Below are 16,472 nucleotides of genomic sequence, written 5' to 3'. Positions count from 1 at the left end.
AATAAAGTGAGAGAGTGAGACCTCGTTGATAAGACTGTTGAAAATCGTGTCAAGATAGTTAAAAGAAGAAATGAAAAAGTCAAGTCAGTCAAAAATGTTACGACAATATGGTCGGTAGTTTTAAGAAATTAGTTTATTTAAAACAAACAAAATTAACTCCGAAATCGTATCAGTTATGATACTTTATCAATACTTAGCGATACACGCAAGTTTCGTTTTATTCGTGGTCGTAAAAATTGGTTGTAAAATTCTAGAAAAATATAAATTACCAATGCACGAAAAAAATCATAGGCGTATCACAGAAAACGATGAAAATGGGCAGGAAATAGTGAAGTGGGTGCCAAAAAAAAAGCACGAAGTTTTGAAAGCGAAATATAAATGTTTGAAAAAATTATTTCAAATCTACGACGCGAGCGTCATAGGTCTGCTGCCGGATGCTGCCGCCCTTGATCCTCAGCCAGAGGAACCGCTACGGAGACATAAAAGAACTTATAGAACGATCGTTGACGCCTCAGCGGGGACAACGCAGAACTCGAGCGTCAATATCACGCAATCTGACAATGGGGCGACCATCGCCAGAGCCCTTGTCCAAGATTTAAAAGTGCAAGTCTCGTCAGCAAATCTACAAGATGTGAGAATCGACACAAAAGACTATTCAACGCAAGATTTCAGAGACAACGTTTCATACATAAACGAGAGAAACAGACAACTCACTTTGCCCATACAAAGAGTTCAGAAACGAAAGCCGACTCGATTCCAATCCTTCATCCATAGACTTCTAGGGATAAATTACGAATCTGCCAACTGTATTCTGCCAGACGGTAGAGTGTACGCAGCGAGCGACAACAACATTTTCGGCATGCGCGAGAAGAGACGACGAAGAGGATTACAAGTGCGACGAGTGAGAAATGTCAAGAAGGTCCATTCGGAAATCGTTCTCGGAAACGATCAGAGCCCGTTAATATTCTCGCACATACAATCCATCCAGAGAAGTTGCCTGCTGGACACAACGCAACGACAGTGTCCCATTCTGGGATGCCACATGATAGTTTATGGTATCTAAATTTTGTCACTTATTTAGAACATGCTTCAGAACTATTTGCTTTGCTGAAACATGGATCTTTAACTAGACAAACGATATCTAAATAATAAGTTATAGAATACGTAAGTTATTTTATTCTACAGGTATTATCAACTACAACGATCACTTAAACCTCTGCCATTTTCCCGAAAAGAAATTCATTTGCCACTACTGCCACGAGGGATTTTGTACTGAACGCGAAAAAAATGTGCACGAAAATGAGCATATCGGCATTACGCAACTGTGTAGCAGAACTGCCAATCCATCGGATGTGAGGTAAACACTATAATATGTTACTCAGTATATCAGGGTGTGTGCGACGTGGGTATGTATAGGTACCGTGTTTTTTTTAAACGGTTACTGGCCCATCGCACATTCCCCCCTTACCCCTGTGTCGTCAAGATCAACAGTGGTAACCAACCACGAAAACCCTTTGATAGATATGATCTCAGGGGTGCCTCACAAGTCACAAGCTTGTCCCTCACAAATCACAAGCTTAATCAGAAGAAAGGTTGAAAGAGTAGAAGATATTAAAAAAACGTGTCTATAGATAATGCAAGTAATTGTTTTTAATTTCAGAGTTGAACCGACAAAAGTGATCCATGTGAACGATACTCAAACAGAGACCGATGTCCCAAAAGTCGAAGTGCCCGAGGAAAAATTGCAAAAAATAGTTTCGTTTTTCGAAAGAATTCAAGATCCCGACCAGCTTATCGCCGAAATTAAGAGGAGTAAAGTTTCTCATGTACCAGAAAAAGCGCAAGTTACAGAAGAACCAGTAAAATTGGAAAGTTCCAAAGCTAGCAGATGCTCCATCAATGTGAGACGGAGATCGCGGGATATAATATCAACTCCTAGATCTGATACAATTTCGAGGACTTATTGCGAGACCTTCCGGTGTCGCGTATGCGGAGAAACCTTCAACTACAGGTGTATTTGTGTTCCTAACATTGATCTTAACCAAAAATCCATACTAATATTTTAAACGAAGTGTGTCATGTATAATTACACACTTTGTTCACTTAACGCCCAAACCGCTGAACCAATTTTGCTGTAATTTTGTATGAACTATGAAGATACTTCGAGTCACTGGAAAGGACATACGATATTTTTTATCCCGCGAAATGTACGGTTTTCACGCGATAAACGAATCTTGGCGCAACGGAGTTGCGGGCGTCATCTAGTATTTAATAAATGATTCTCCCAATACATTCAATATTACAATTGTATAGCTCTTCAATCAAATATGTCTGTAGATGCACAGTTGCCGTCTAAAAAGTGGCACCGGCAAATAATGGCATAAATCAACAACACAGGCTACGCCTTTCTCCAGCTTAGTCTAGTGAGCTTTATCTAGTTTGGTTTATGGTTAAGTTTTTTTTTTCAATGCACGTTTGTCAGAGTCGTAAAAAATTTATTGCCTTGGGCGGTGTTGGACCTTTGGACTGGGAGATAATATGTACGGACTTTCAGATGGTTTTATTTTGATACTTTTGTCAACTGCTTAAGGCCCAGTAGTCCCTAAAATAAGCAGGTCGATGTCTGTCAGTACGAATATCGACGTTAAGAACATTAAAATAACATTAAGAGGGCGACTAACTCAAAAAATCAAACATCGTCCTTCTCTCTTCACACTCACACCCGTCTTTCATATGCCAGGTGAAAAAGGACGACGCGGATTCATCGCCAAATTAGTTTTTTCTCAATAACTCGATAAATATACAACATTTTAAAAATCCGCTAGGTCGATCACTCAATGATAGAATATTATACAATGTGTTAAAATATTAACTTAGTTCAATACACGGTTATGGCAATAAATGATATCGTGTTTTTGCTCAGATCGAATTCTCGGAAATATAATGTAGTATCTAATTTTAGAAAATGAAACAATTCGGGACTTATTTTCAAGTATAAAAATGAATTATAAAATCAACACTTTAGGGTTAGTCGCCCCCTTAATATCAGCGCGCCTTGTACAGTGGCTGTTACGCGCTCGCCGCGTGCCTTCATAATAGAAAATAGGAGTAAAAACCTTGTTTTTAGTATTACACAAATCAAATATATCAAATCGTTTACGTTAGGTTACGACAAATATATCTACTGCATTTTTTGTTTTTTCTAGAAAGTGTGTAATTTAGCCATAAAATGATTTAGTGATGAAAAACAGCGTTATAACAGTCATCTTTGAGATTTTTTTCTATCGAGCAGAATTTTTCAAATTGTGTACTGATATACATTTGCGTATAGGAAATTTTCTCAATTTTAAAACGGTACTTATTTTATACTTACATAATGACATTTCCTTTACTAAAAACGTGTTTTAAAAAAACCCATTGTACGTAGTTGCAACAACCACAGCGCCTTAAGGTTTAAATTAGATAAAACTGTACAACTAAAAGTATGGGAAAAAATGTAATTAAGTAATTATTACTTTAAGACATTTTCTCCCATACTTTTAGTTGTAAACATCTACATAAGTATGTATAGACTGGGGGATATTATTTTGTTTAAGTTTGTATGGAACTGTGCATCTACTGAAATATATTTTGATAGCTAATCCAGTTTGAAATATCATGCCTTCTCTTAAACAAATACGATAATGAGATAATTAAAATTATTCATTTAAGGGTTTTAAAATCATTTTATCCGTAAATCTTATATTCGTTTTATGATTGTCTGTTCTGAAAGTTCAACACTTCATTAGCTAATTATATCATTAATTAACCGAACACAAAGTTATTCCATAATACTCAGTTACTGCCGCACTCAGAGTGGAACATTAATTACTTAATTGCAATTAATTCAAAATTTTGACATAAGCCTCATACATTATCTGTCAAACTCTTCATTAAATTGAAGGTTAATCGTAATTAAATGTCTCTGAGTACGGCGGTTAGTGTACTAATTATTAGCAATCTTCTAATAAACGCTCACTAATCAAGTAATATTCCAGTGAATATTATCAATCAATTTTAACTTATATTCAACAGGCACCAGCTAGCTTTGCACACGAGCTTGGAGCACCGTATGCAGCAGAAATTCCGCAAGTTCCACAGCTGCGCCGGCATACTCAGTAGCTCTGACAAGAACCCTTCACCGGCACCATCCTCAGGCTCGTCCAAGGCCTCCTCCCTATCGAGTGATCTCAGCGAAACCTCCGCCAATATCGTCTACTACACCTCTACAGAAACTGTGGCAAAGAAGCCCTCTGTGGTCAACGACTTCGTCCACAGAGTCCGCACGGGATTCTCCTACAAATGGGAACCGGGAACCAAAATTATTCGTGTCTAGCTCTTTTGTCTATGTTTTGTTTTGTCACTATATAATATTTTAAATTCCATTTTGGTGTTTCATTTGATGCTTGGTAAGGATTCTTGGTATAATAACTAAATTATAATCAAACAGACTAGTTGAAAAAGGTAGGGGGTTAAATAAAAAAGAGTATTATTTCAAACCACTCATTTATTTGTAGGGTTTTTGTTTTTACACAATTCTCACTTCCGACTGTGAGATCGCTAACGGAAAACGCAAATGATCATTGGAAGCCAAGTTTTAAATTTCGTTTAAACACTACGTACGTTACAAACTTATTAAGAATATTAATCGGTATAAAATGCAATAAACGATTAAAGAATTCAACACAATTCTAAACGAGTAACATTACAAAAAAGTTAAATACACAATATCACATCACAAATATTAATGATTACTTGTATAACGAATATAGAGCCCTGGAGGACACCTAGTGCGGGGATATGCATGCTTTGGACTGTAAAGGTATAAACTTCAAAAGTAATATAATTTTTATTATTCGTATATTATTGCGTTATATTTGTATATTCAATTTCAATTAACTCTTAAACAATATTTACACTTCACAGACGCCGGAGCTGCGTGATCGACACGAACGAAAGATTTAATTCAATAAACTATATCATATCATATTACGTACAATCGTATATTTAATTTTAATATAATTATACTTATAATTAGAAAAAAAGTTCTAACGTAACACGAATAAAAAATATGAAAAAGCAATGACGCAAGAATAATATGATACTTAGATAACTAGGAGTACGTTACAATAATGACTTAGCGTACAGAATCGTCCGCCGCGCTCGGACGGGGACCGTGCAATAAAACTAATACAAATTATATTATAACATCTCGAAACGTTACGCGTAGACTGGGATAAAACCGGTAAACATTATTTTTCAACATTTAAACAACACAAACTATTAGGCGCTCCGTGCGCGCCAGACTCACATGGCATAATATACAATTAGTGTGATAATTTCTCAATAATAGAACATTTTCCAACTATTATATACGATATCCGATATCGGGCCGAGAACGAGAATAAATGGATACTTAATATTTTATGCGTCATATAAATTTTGTCTTTCTCGATTTGGGTACTGGGAAAACGCCCTTATTCCTTTAGAAATATATTTTAGACGAATAATAATTCCAGTATGAGTATGACGTGCGCGCGCGCCGCTCACTAACAACCCTACTACACTACAGCCGTGACGGTAGCGATCTCACAACACTAACGCCCTGAACCTTCTAGCACCGATCCGTGATATTGCCGCACTCATGAGAATGTATTATATTATATATCAATGTGTAAAATACCTCTTATAATTTACTTGACTAGTTTATGGAGCTTCGACTCCTTTACGATTATGTGGTCGGACCGATTTTAGTGATCTATCCGATTCTTTCCCCCCAGATACCTTCCAAAATTTCGGCGTAGGTCACTAAAATCGATCGTCGATGCGATGTCAAAAATTATGTCATAAAACAAACTTTTTAGTTTCATATCTGCATCCGTGAATAAATTAAAAATGATCGGAGAATGTAAAGAACAATAACACATTCCCAATATACCTTCCCCCGTCGAATTAATAGCATTTATGGGATATGTTCATAACATACGTGAGTTTCTAATTAACAATTTTTGTGCTGACCTCAATAAACACAGTAAACTGGTATAAAATTATCTGCATTTCAACATCTTTAATATTAAACTTTCAACTGCCAATATTTCTCAGCAAATATTTTAGTATCGATTACAATTAGATTTTTTATGCTATTAATTCGTAACATACAACCAACATTCAAATACTTATATTAAAATATATCTTTAACATGTCCGTTTCATTTATTTACCAATCGTTTATAAATAGATAATATTAGCGACTCCGTCGAGTCGAGATTTTTGAACGAAAGTTACAGTGTACTTCAATATTGAACCTACTTTTGTAGCTACGTATACTTTAAAACCGGAGTATATAATGTAACAAAATGTGTATAGCAACTTAACTAAGCGGATAGACAGGAGTCCGGTTATAAAATTAATTGAAGTAATATAATATTCATAGCCCTATTCCACCTCCGCTGCCACCTCTCTCGACCGATCCGACACAAAATTACAATGATTTATCATCTAGTCTTAAAGCATAATAAACAATAATTCTATCTATGTGATTTTTTATTAAAATATAAAAAATAAAACCGATATCGTTTTTCGAACAACATGATTATAGTATTATTTTAAAATGATATTTAATAAAAAGATTAGTTAGCATTGTTATAATACAAAAAAAATATATGCTGACTGTGCCCTTAAAAGATGATTATTTATAAGTTACGAAATAAACGAAAATAGACACAGTTTGACTTGGATAAGAATATGAAAACGTGTGAAGTCTGCGATCGTTCAAACATAAAACTAACATTATATTACAAATCTCGTTGTTAAATGTATTGTGGCACATTATAGGAAAATAATATTTTGAATCGAGAAACAATAATTCAAAATATAAAGCAAAACGCATTTCAAAATACGTCACAGTAATGTGACACGGTAAAGTCTGTATCAAACATATTATACGAGTTACGACATGTTGAGGTAATCAATTGTTTGAGCTACATTTATCAAAACTACTTTTTACTTTTATGTGCTTATCATTAATTTTAGAGCTTCTCGTTTCGTCAATCTGAAATAAAAATATTTGAGTGAGTTGAAGAACGTTTTTGATAAGTCAATTTTTTATAATAATTCATTTTATGCGAACAAAATAAATATCAAAGTTTATTTCAGTTTTAGTGAGTAAACCATAGACATAGTATTTTGATTACATTAATTTGTGTCACCTAGAAGGCGCTATAGCCTATTTATAACGATACTTTATTGGTCTAATTATAATAACTAGTTTGAAAGTTACGACTTACGAGGGAACAGATGAACATCCATAACTATTAACTACATACCCATAGTCGGGAAAAATAACGCAACGAATTCATTCAATTCTCTTTCAATAATATTACAAAATATCTAGCTCTCGTTTATGCCTTCTATCTATTATACCATCGAAGAAATTAATTCCTAGGCAGTTGATGCACATAGGTCTTGGTTGGTTAGCTGGGACTGGTCGGATGTCTACGCTAGCGACGGCGACGTAGAAATGGCAACGTCACTGGCCACGTCGCCGTGGCATCCCGGTGAGGTATGGCTCTAACGCAGTCTTTCCCAAAGTGGGCGTTATCGCACTTTCTGGGCGCTGAAGGTCTAAAGTTTTATTTCTGGGACCCGGGATTTTTTTCATCTGGATGAATTTTAAATTGAAACAATATGGGCGCTAAAACATTTGTTCTCAAAGTGAACTGTCAAAAAACAAAATAAGTTTGGGAACCCTTGCTCTGACACGACCAAATTACTTAGGTCTGCCATCTGCCTAGAAATCAACTTCTCTGATATTAAATAATATGTCTATTTTGCCTTCTCAGCTGTGTTAGTAGTGTGGTGTGTGACTCACCGGCCTAGGACATGGAGGAGCAGGGGTGAGGGTGGCTGCCCATCTGCGTGAGCACGCGGTCCAGCCACTGCAGCGGCCCGTTCAGGTGCAGCTCGATCCAGCACGGCGTCGACGTCACCGTCTGCCGTCTGAAAACAGGTTACGGAACATTTTATTACACAAATAATTATTGGTTTCCGATTTGCGTATATAAAAGCGTTTAAGCAGAAAAAAATTATTGACAAAACAAGATTTACTTTTGCATTCGATTTTATTGAGTCCAACACTGAGTTCAACAACATTCATACTGTAGCTGATGAGGTTTCAGATGTTTTTTGACAGGGTTTTGTCTATTCAACGGCATTGTTGATTGATATTTTGACGTTAGCCTAAGAAAAGTGTAGTGACTAGTGTGTATGTAAACTTTCAAGAAACCTCAGAAACAAGGCGTTAGGAATGCATTATTTTTAACAAGACCTGTACCCGATACGCATATTAAATGCATAATATTATGCTTGTACGCATAACTAACGTACTTTTTGGAACAAAGTTCCTTATCGCGCGTTGCGAATGGGGGCTAGATGAAAAAAGTTGTAACGACATGACACAAAAGTGTCAGTATATTACAACTAAAGCAAAAGTGCTAGTTAGTTTTTTTTTTTTTTATGTATTTTTTTTGAGACACTAAGGTTTCACCCAGACCCAGCTGTTTAAAGCACGTAAGTTTGATATACGTAAGTATATCAAACCGCAAAACCCATATAAAATGTCAAATTTGTATTATTTAATTCTGTGGCTCGTTATTTTGATTATAGCGTAGTAAACGCACCTGTACTCAGCCCCCCATCCCTTAACGAAGCTCATGCGGATGGTGCACATGCGCGTGAGCTGGAACACCGCCTCGAACCCCTGCGACACGGACTGCGTCAACAGCGCCGCGAACTCCTGGTTGTTGAAGATCTTCAGGTTGCAGCCTGAAACATTACATTATAATTAAACATGGCAGGAGTCGGTTAGGCTATCTTGATTTCTCACTTCACAATCTTAGTTTTTTTTTATAGAAATGACGGTTGATGTATGTATTGTATGTATACAGGACGTGACAGAAGGTACGACAGCCTCTAACGTTGTATGTATCGCCATCTGAATAAATAACATTTTTAACGCAAAAATATTAGTTGTGGTTTGCGACATTGGTTTACATCAATTTGCCACCATAAAAGCGCACATCGCTTATCAGCGCCGATTAGTTGTTTTTTTTTTTCATAAATACGAAGAACGAGAGGTATTAAATGTTAATATACTTACGAATATTTGCAAGACGAACTGTACAAGAATAAAAAGAGCAAGTGGACCTGGGCAATATCTCAATCTGCTAAGATCTTTAAAGCATACTCCCGGTACTACTACAAATAATGAATCATACAACTCAGTATGTAATACAAACTCACCGGGCGGAATCTTACATACAGTGGCGGGGTGCCAGCCGTATCGCTGGTTGCAGTTCGGGCTCTGCACGAATATCGACGAGTCGCTCAGGCACTCCGCGAACACCTCGCCTGAAATTATGACCCATTTACAAACTTGGCAGTAATACAAAAACTCGCAGGTCCAATATGGACACTTTAATATTTACAATCATCGACAATGAAGCAATAATTTCAGATGTAGTCCAATCAAATTACGAAATAAATAAACATGAACGAACACAGTTTGGGGATTTTAAGGATCGATAGGGGGGTGAATTCTGAGCATAAATTCCAATTTGAGGGGTTCTACTGAGGTCAGCTCAAGGTCATTTCGATGGAAACGCGTTTAATTCGATATCTCGAGAATGATCAGTGTTAGACAAAAAATTGTAGAAATCTTTTCTCTTCCAAATTAAATTTACTAACTTTTTTATCTGAAACTTTTTCTTTTAACATTAATATTTTTCAACTTATTACTCCCGAAAGGCAAACATTTTACTTTTTAGGGTTCCGTACCCAAAGGGTAAAAACGGGACCCTATTACTGAGACTTCAATGTCTGTCCGTCTGTCTGTCCATCTGTCTGTCCGTCTGTCTGTCCGTCTGTCTGTTCGTCTGTCTGTCCGTCTGTCTGTCCGTCTGTCTGTCCGTCTGTCTGTTTGACTCCAGGCTGTAACTCAAGAAGCGCTATAGCTAGACTTCTGAAATTTTTACAGATTATGTATTTCTGGTGCCGCTATAATAAAAAATACTAAAAACAAAATAAAATTAATATTTAAGGGGGGCTCCCATACAAGAAATGTTATATTTTTGGTCTTTTTGGCTCGTAATCCATAATGGCAACATATAGACACTTGAAATTTTCACAAAATCCTCAATTATATGCGTACTTATATATTAATTCAATGATATACGAATATTATACGAATATTAATTCAATAATACAATTAAAATAAAATAAATAATTTAGGGGGGCTCCCATACAAAAAAACACAATTTTTTTTCTTATTTTCGCTCTATAACGGTACGGAACCCTTCGTGCGCGAGTCCGACTCGCACTTAGCCGATTTTTTTTAATAGAAAAAAAAGTAAAATTTTTGCCTTACAGGAGTAATAAGTAGAAAAATATTAATGTTTAAAAAAAAGTTAGTAAATTTAATTTGGAAGAGAAAAGATTTCTACAATTTTTTGCCTAACACTGATCATTCTCGAGATATCGAATTAAACGCGTTTCCATCGAAATGACCTTGAGCTGACCTCAGTAGAACCCCTCAAATTGGAATTTATGCTCAGAATACACCCCTATCGACCCTTTAAATCCCCAAACTGTGTTCGTTCATGTTTATTTAACCCATTTTGAGCCGTAATTTTATTGGACTAATGTAGCAAACGGCCACATGAGTCATGAGAGATGAAGAGTCATCAATTTTTTATTGACAAATATATAAGCTTATGAGAATAATAATAATAACTCTTATATGTGAAAATGTGTTAATGGTTTCCTTGTAATATTTCTAGATATTATGTACACTACCTTTATTATGTAACTGTTTGTTTTCCAAATAAAATAAAATAGTAATTACTTACCGCCAATATAGTAGAGACGCACGCCTTTGCCGATGTGTCTCCGAGTCTGCTCCACCACCTCGTTCCTGTTCACGTTGGACAACAGCCCCAGGCAAAACCTGCAACACAAATATATATCAATAACGTCTAATTTAACTGGAAAACAAACCAGCCCCCGTGACAAGTGGCAAAACGCTAACGCTAGCGCTACAAAATGTATGGATTTAACATTAGTATTCGCTAGCGAAGCGATGACTTATGTCATATCGCATACATTTTGGCTGCGTTCCAGATGACGTTAATTTTGACCAAAACGCTCAAAACGTCCCCTTCTGCTGTTCCCTTTGGCGACCGGGGTCGTTTTGATAGCGGCTATGACGTCACTCATGACGTCATCATTTTCGCTCAAAACGACCCTTGACGAAGATGGGTCAAAGTGGGCGTTCTAGTTTTTTTTTAATTTTAACGTAACTATATCGCGAAAGCCATGTTTGGAAAGTTTTCAGGAGAGAGTAGAGACAAAAAAACTTTATATTATTTCATTACAAATAATATTTTAATTAAATAAATTAAATAACATCTCATCTCTCTTATACCTGTTGACTTACTCGTACTTGACTAAGCATTAAGCGGTATTGTTACCTAACGTTTATATGTATATTGTGACAATAGTCAATATTCAAAATATGTGGTTTTGTTATTAAAATATGATTCAATGTGAAAACTCAAATATAATAAAAGCTTAACTATATTAAAATATGATTACTTAAGTAAAAAAATGTAATACTAAAAACGAAACAAATATAATATTATGTACCTACATATTTTATTAAAATAAATGTAACTATAAACAATAAAATTACTTTTATTTACGACTTGAAGAAAAGGATCGTAATATCCAAGTTCGGTTCAATGTACCTATGTATAAAAAAAATATAGTTCTTTTTTTAAACTTTTCTCAAAACGCTCAAAACGATCCATAATCCGTTCCACTTGGGTTTGTATCACTGACGCTCACAAGCTAGTGGAACGGGAAAAACTACGGTCTTGAGCGTGAACGTTTCTAACGTCATCTGGAACGCGGGGTTTGTAGCCCTAGCGTTAGCGTTAGCGCTTTGCCACATGTCTACAGGCCCTGACACGGCCAGAGAATATGAGTAGGAACCCCAAGTGAGATTTCCGACCAAGCATGGTTGCACATTTATGAGTTTTCAATGTTTAATTTACTGTCTGGACTCTAGGGGCAGACCCGACTCACGCAAAGCACCCTCTATGGGACTCAAAATGTTACAGTAAGAATTTTCTGACACTTTCCTACCTATGTATTCTTAGGACTATAACTCACCGGGAAGCCAACGCGACGTAGCCAGTGATGTTACCATGGCAACGTCCAAGCAACTTCTGGCGTCTCTACTCTCTACGTAGCCGCAAAGCGGTGTTTTTCTTAAAGTTAAGTTTAAAAGTAACGTCACTGGCTACGTCACGATCCCGGTAACAGTTTAAAGCTCATAGAGCAGGTACACATTGGGCGTTTTGAAGCGCGCTCTTTCCGAGAACCCCGGATTCTATTAAAGCGTACACATGCAAGCGCGACAGTAACGCGCGTTTGCAAGTGTACGCCGAATGAGTACCTGCTCTTAGTGTTTGTCGTGTTAAACAGCTATCACGAATTTCAAAAACCCTCATTTTAGTACTGACCGCTCGCTGTTGCTGGGGTCGGTGAAGCCATCTACGGTGATGGAGGGCTGCGAGGCGTGGAAGGTCTCGCCGACGCGCGTGTTGAGCTCGTAGTAGCTGATGCTGCACCAGAACGCCGGCTCGTGGTACAGCACGGGCGCCGCCTCCGCGCCCGACAGCGGCGACGGCGTAAGGCGCGTCAGCTCTGAGGGAGATACGGTGATATCAGTGTGTCAAGTAGATCCATACTAACAATAGCTCCCACACCGGTTTCGGTGACGGTGGCCGCTTTCATTAAAACCGGGCCAGTTACGCAGGAGTAATTTTATAGTGCCCAAGTGTGTGCACAGTACACAAAAGCACTCTCTATTCCTTTACTCTCATAACCCAGTGGGACGGAAGATCGACACGACCGGCGAGAGATCAGGCGCAGAACTGACTTTTTACATGCCCATGCCGACGCATGAATCATCTTACTTGTCAGACAATCAGGTGATCAGCCTGCATTGTCCTAACCAAACTTGGAAATAATATGTTTCCAACGCGGGAATCGAACTCACGACCTCCGAGTCAAGAGCCGCGGCGCGCGCTCTATACCACTAGACCACGGATCTATACCACTATACGGACGACCATAGTCCATACTTATATTATAAATGTGTGTCTGTCCGTCTGTATGTCTGTCTGTCTGTCACCTCTTCAGTCTTCACGCCCAAACCACTGAAACGATTTTGCTGAAATATGGTTTGTAGATACTTTGAGTCCCGGGAAAGGACATATGACACTTTTAATTACAGAAAAATGTACGGTTCCCGCGCGATAAACGATTTTTGGCGAAACGGAGTAGCGAGCATCCTCTGGTATTTGTCTACAATTGCTTGTAATCGACGTTAATTTAATTTTCAGAGGTAACTGACGTGTATGGTGGTAAGATTTATGCTTATTAATTTGTTAAAAAAAAAGTTGAAAGAACAATGTTTGCAACAAAAAAACGGCATAATAGGGTTGTCAACAAACTCACGCATGTTGTCGTTGTGGTCCATGGGGTCTCCGTCCTCGCTCATGTAGCCCGGCGGCGGAGTCTCCACCGTCGACCCACCCCTGAACAAAAACATCTTATTAACCGACTTCAAAAAAAAAGATTATCAATTCGACACGTTCACATGGTGCCGAAACCCATTTGTGTTTATGAAGAGTTGTGAAGAGAATCAGAGGTATTTTTAGTTACGAGTTCTTACATACAAAACGAGAGATTATAATATTACTATAGAGATGGAGTCACATAATATCTTAATATTATTAGAGAAAATTTCTTGTATTATTGTGAATTGTGTGTAATGAGAATGGAGTAAAAAAAATTAAGAAATTTAAAAAAAAACCCCGCCAAACAACTTTAAAAATTAATGAAATAATATATTTTACTGACTTTAAGTTTAAATAATTCCTAAGTGTAAAGTGATATCTTAGTCCATAATTGTTGTCACGGTGTGTCGGGGGACCGCCAACAGTGTCTTTTGCATTTTGTATCGCCATGTCACTGATTGGTTCGCTGTGAACTGACCCTTAAACTATAATGTTATGTGAAATGAAACATTTACATTAGCGGTCCACCTTGACAACAATAATTATGGACTAAAATATCACTTTACACTTAGGAATTATTTGAACTTAAAGTCAGTAAAATATATTATTTCATTAATTTTTAAAGTTGTTTGGCGGGGGTTTTTTTAAATTTCTTAATTTAATTTTATTTCATGCTTTTAAAATTGTGTTGGTTATAGTGCAGAATAATTCGTCGTATCCTACGAATAGGGGCGCCCTCGTCACTATGGCTTTTTATTTTTATTGCAAAATCGAAATCGGCAGCTCATTATCTATAACCTTCAGTGTAAAAAAAAAAAGTAAAAAGTTAATTTTAATAACCAGTAAATGAAGTTTTAAAAAATGACACATTTGTTAGCTCTTAAATTCCCCGGCGAAAAAAGCAACAAAGGCTTCAGTGACCGTTTTCTTGGAGTGCGTGAAACGACGCGCGAAACGGCGGGGACGAGGCGCTCGCGCCACCACGCCCTTACTCCGCGAACTCGCGTATGCGTCATTGCACTGTTTTTTGTTTAAATTACTTTGTGTTAACCGTAAAAGGGAACACACAGTAAGTATAAAAAATGTTTTACATTCTTAAAAGTACCTGGAAAAAAGACACTATTGCGTCTGTGGCTTTTTTCCACGGAATCGTCTCTTAGTACTACTACTAGGGAATCGTTTGCCCTAATGGCCTTTGTTGCCTTTTTCTATGTATTTATTTCTTTAATTTTTCTTTAGTTGAACAGTTATTATTGGATTATGCATTTGCCTTTTATATACTAACCATTTCGAAAAGTATATAATTGAAAGTTTATAATGTTTTGTTTTAATTTTGTTAAAAAGCCGCAGTGAACTTTGTGGCTTTTTCCGCCGTATAGAAAAATAGTTAAAGGTAGTGTGCTACAAGAATATTTAAATATAAAATAATATTCCACAATATAATGAGTTTTTTTTTTTGTATTTTAAGGTTCTAGAAAACGAAAACAGTCCCCGGTGCCTGAAATAATTGAAAAAAAAGTTTCTTTTTTATTAAAAATTTAGGAAAAGAGCTTTTGGTGTATCGAGAGTGAGTGTAACGAAACTGTTTTTTGTTACTATTTTTTTTTGGTTTATTGGACGAACTGTGAGTAACTGAACGTACCCAAAATTTTGAGTACATCTCTCGAGCTGTGCTGATGATGTATCATCGGTCATCACACTCTTGCAAAAGGACACGAGGGATGTCGTGTATCGTCTCATAAAAAAATTTGATTTAGAATACAAAATATTAGCGTTATGATGCTAAGCTGATGTTGAAGTAGAATAGGCACCGCTCCATCATATTGTAACTACTCATAAGCTAAACCAAGAGCCAGAAACAGCCAGAGTTTTCTTTTACCTATAATCATTATGCTATACTCGTACTTTCCCATTTATACTTAAAATATAAAATTATACTTAAAAGTATTCACGCCCTAGCGAAGCAACTAATCGACATGATTTTTAGCACATACTAAGTCGAAAGATTTAATAGTAACAAAGGCTACTTTTGGTTTTGGAAAAACATAATGTTCCTAAAATACTCGTGTTTTACGAGATTTTTGAATTTCACGCGATCGAAACCGGGGGCAAAAGCGTAACTCATATAGAGGTAAGAACGGCAACCAACTATTATAGAGCTTCGGTCGTGGATACTTTAGGAGGTATCCAGTTTTGAAAGTCTACCGCACCATCGATAAAATTTAAGGTATTTTTTTTCCTCTCTCCCACTCTCTCGCTCTCGAATCTCGTCTCCCACTGACGGACCCTTATGACAGTTGCTCCCTATTGCCAGATAACTTATGCCAGTTACTTCCCACTGCCATACCACCTCAAAGTATAATACTTTTGGCATTTTAGGGAATAATTAAGGGTGTTTGAGATGAGATTCCTACATTTCCGAAAGAAGTAAGAAAAAAAAGCGCTTTACATTGTATCGAAGGCTAGGTAGACTTCTAAAACTGGATACCTCCTAGACGCGATCGAAATTCTATTATAATTATATATATTTGCTGTTTGTTCATACAGGAAAACTTTCAGCTTTTATAAAATGACAAAAATCTGTCTATCGCTGGCTCTTGGATAATCTCATAGCCATAAAAGTTAACCAATATTATAATAGTCAGAGTAACTAGTCGTTAGTTATAATGTTATGCGTAATCTTTTGAAGTCATGTATTGTTTTTTTAAATAAGCTTTTTGCTATCGAGTGCACCATAATATCAAGTTTGTTATTTGCCAGTGTTTAGGATATTATGATGATGCAATATTTA

General features: G+C 36.7%; 2 protein-coding genes across 3 annotated transcripts in view; one reads left to right on the top strand and one right to left on the bottom strand.

The window, feature by feature from the left end:
• The window catches only part of LOC121740017 (mothers against decapentaplegic homolog 3), a 40,667-nt gene that overhangs the window by 8,648 nt on the left and 15,547 nt on the right, over window positions 1-16,472 (bottom strand). Inside the window, exons 6-12 of one of the 2 annotated variants that reach the window (XR_006037521.1) lie at window positions 13,620-13,699; window positions 12,620-12,803; window positions 10,943-11,040; window positions 9,339-9,446; window positions 8,717-8,861; window positions 7,909-8,036; window positions 6,514-7,089 (exon numbers count right to left, since the gene is read on the bottom strand). Coding sequence is in view for 1 of the 2 variants with exons in the window: in XM_042132691.1 (XP_041988625.1) it covers window positions 7,913-8,036; window positions 8,717-8,861; window positions 9,339-9,446; window positions 10,943-11,040; window positions 12,620-12,803; window positions 13,620-13,699 (739 nt within the window). In the remaining variant the exon portion in view is untranslated. Of the gene's footprint in view, window positions 1-4,528; window positions 7,090-7,908; window positions 8,037-8,716; window positions 8,862-9,338; window positions 9,447-10,942; window positions 11,041-12,619; window positions 12,804-13,619; window positions 13,700-16,472 lie in introns of those variants that run through there. The other variant, XM_042132691.1, reaches the window with a different exon arrangement.
• On the top strand, window positions 37-4,424 carry LOC121740014. The gene is made up of 4 exons (XM_042132689.1): window positions 37-1,055; window positions 1,186-1,357; window positions 1,661-2,011; window positions 4,075-4,424. Exons 1-4 carry the CDS (start codon window positions 176-178, stop codon window positions 4,373-4,375), a joined length of 1,704 nt encoding a protein of 567 aa, XP_041988623.1. The 5' UTR covers window positions 37-175; the 3' UTR covers window positions 4,376-4,424.

Source organism: Aricia agestis, chromosome 2 (assembly GCF_905147365.1).
Source record: "Aricia agestis chromosome 2, ilAriAges1.1, whole genome shotgun sequence".
NCBI classification, from domain to species: domain Eukaryota; kingdom Metazoa; phylum Arthropoda; class Insecta; order Lepidoptera; family Lycaenidae; genus Aricia; species Aricia agestis.
The sequence above is the reverse complement of the archived record's forward strand: the minus strand, read 5'-3'. Positions and strand labels throughout refer to the sequence as shown.

What these genes read in the sequence shown, in the direction of transcription:
- LOC121740014 (XM_042132689.1), top strand. Translation starts at nt 176, where the DNA reads ATGATACTTTATCAATACTTAGCGATACACGCAAGTTTCGTTTTATTC. An exon ending in ATGCCACATGATAGTTTATG is followed by an intron (nt 1,056 to 1,185) that starts GTATCTAAATTT and finishes TTTATTCTACAG; the next exon opens with GTATTATCAACTACAACGAT. An exon ending in GCCAATCCATCGGATGTGAG is followed by an intron (nt 1,358 to 1,660) that starts GTAAACACTATA and finishes TTTTAATTTCAG; the next exon opens with AGTTGAACCGACAAAAGTGA.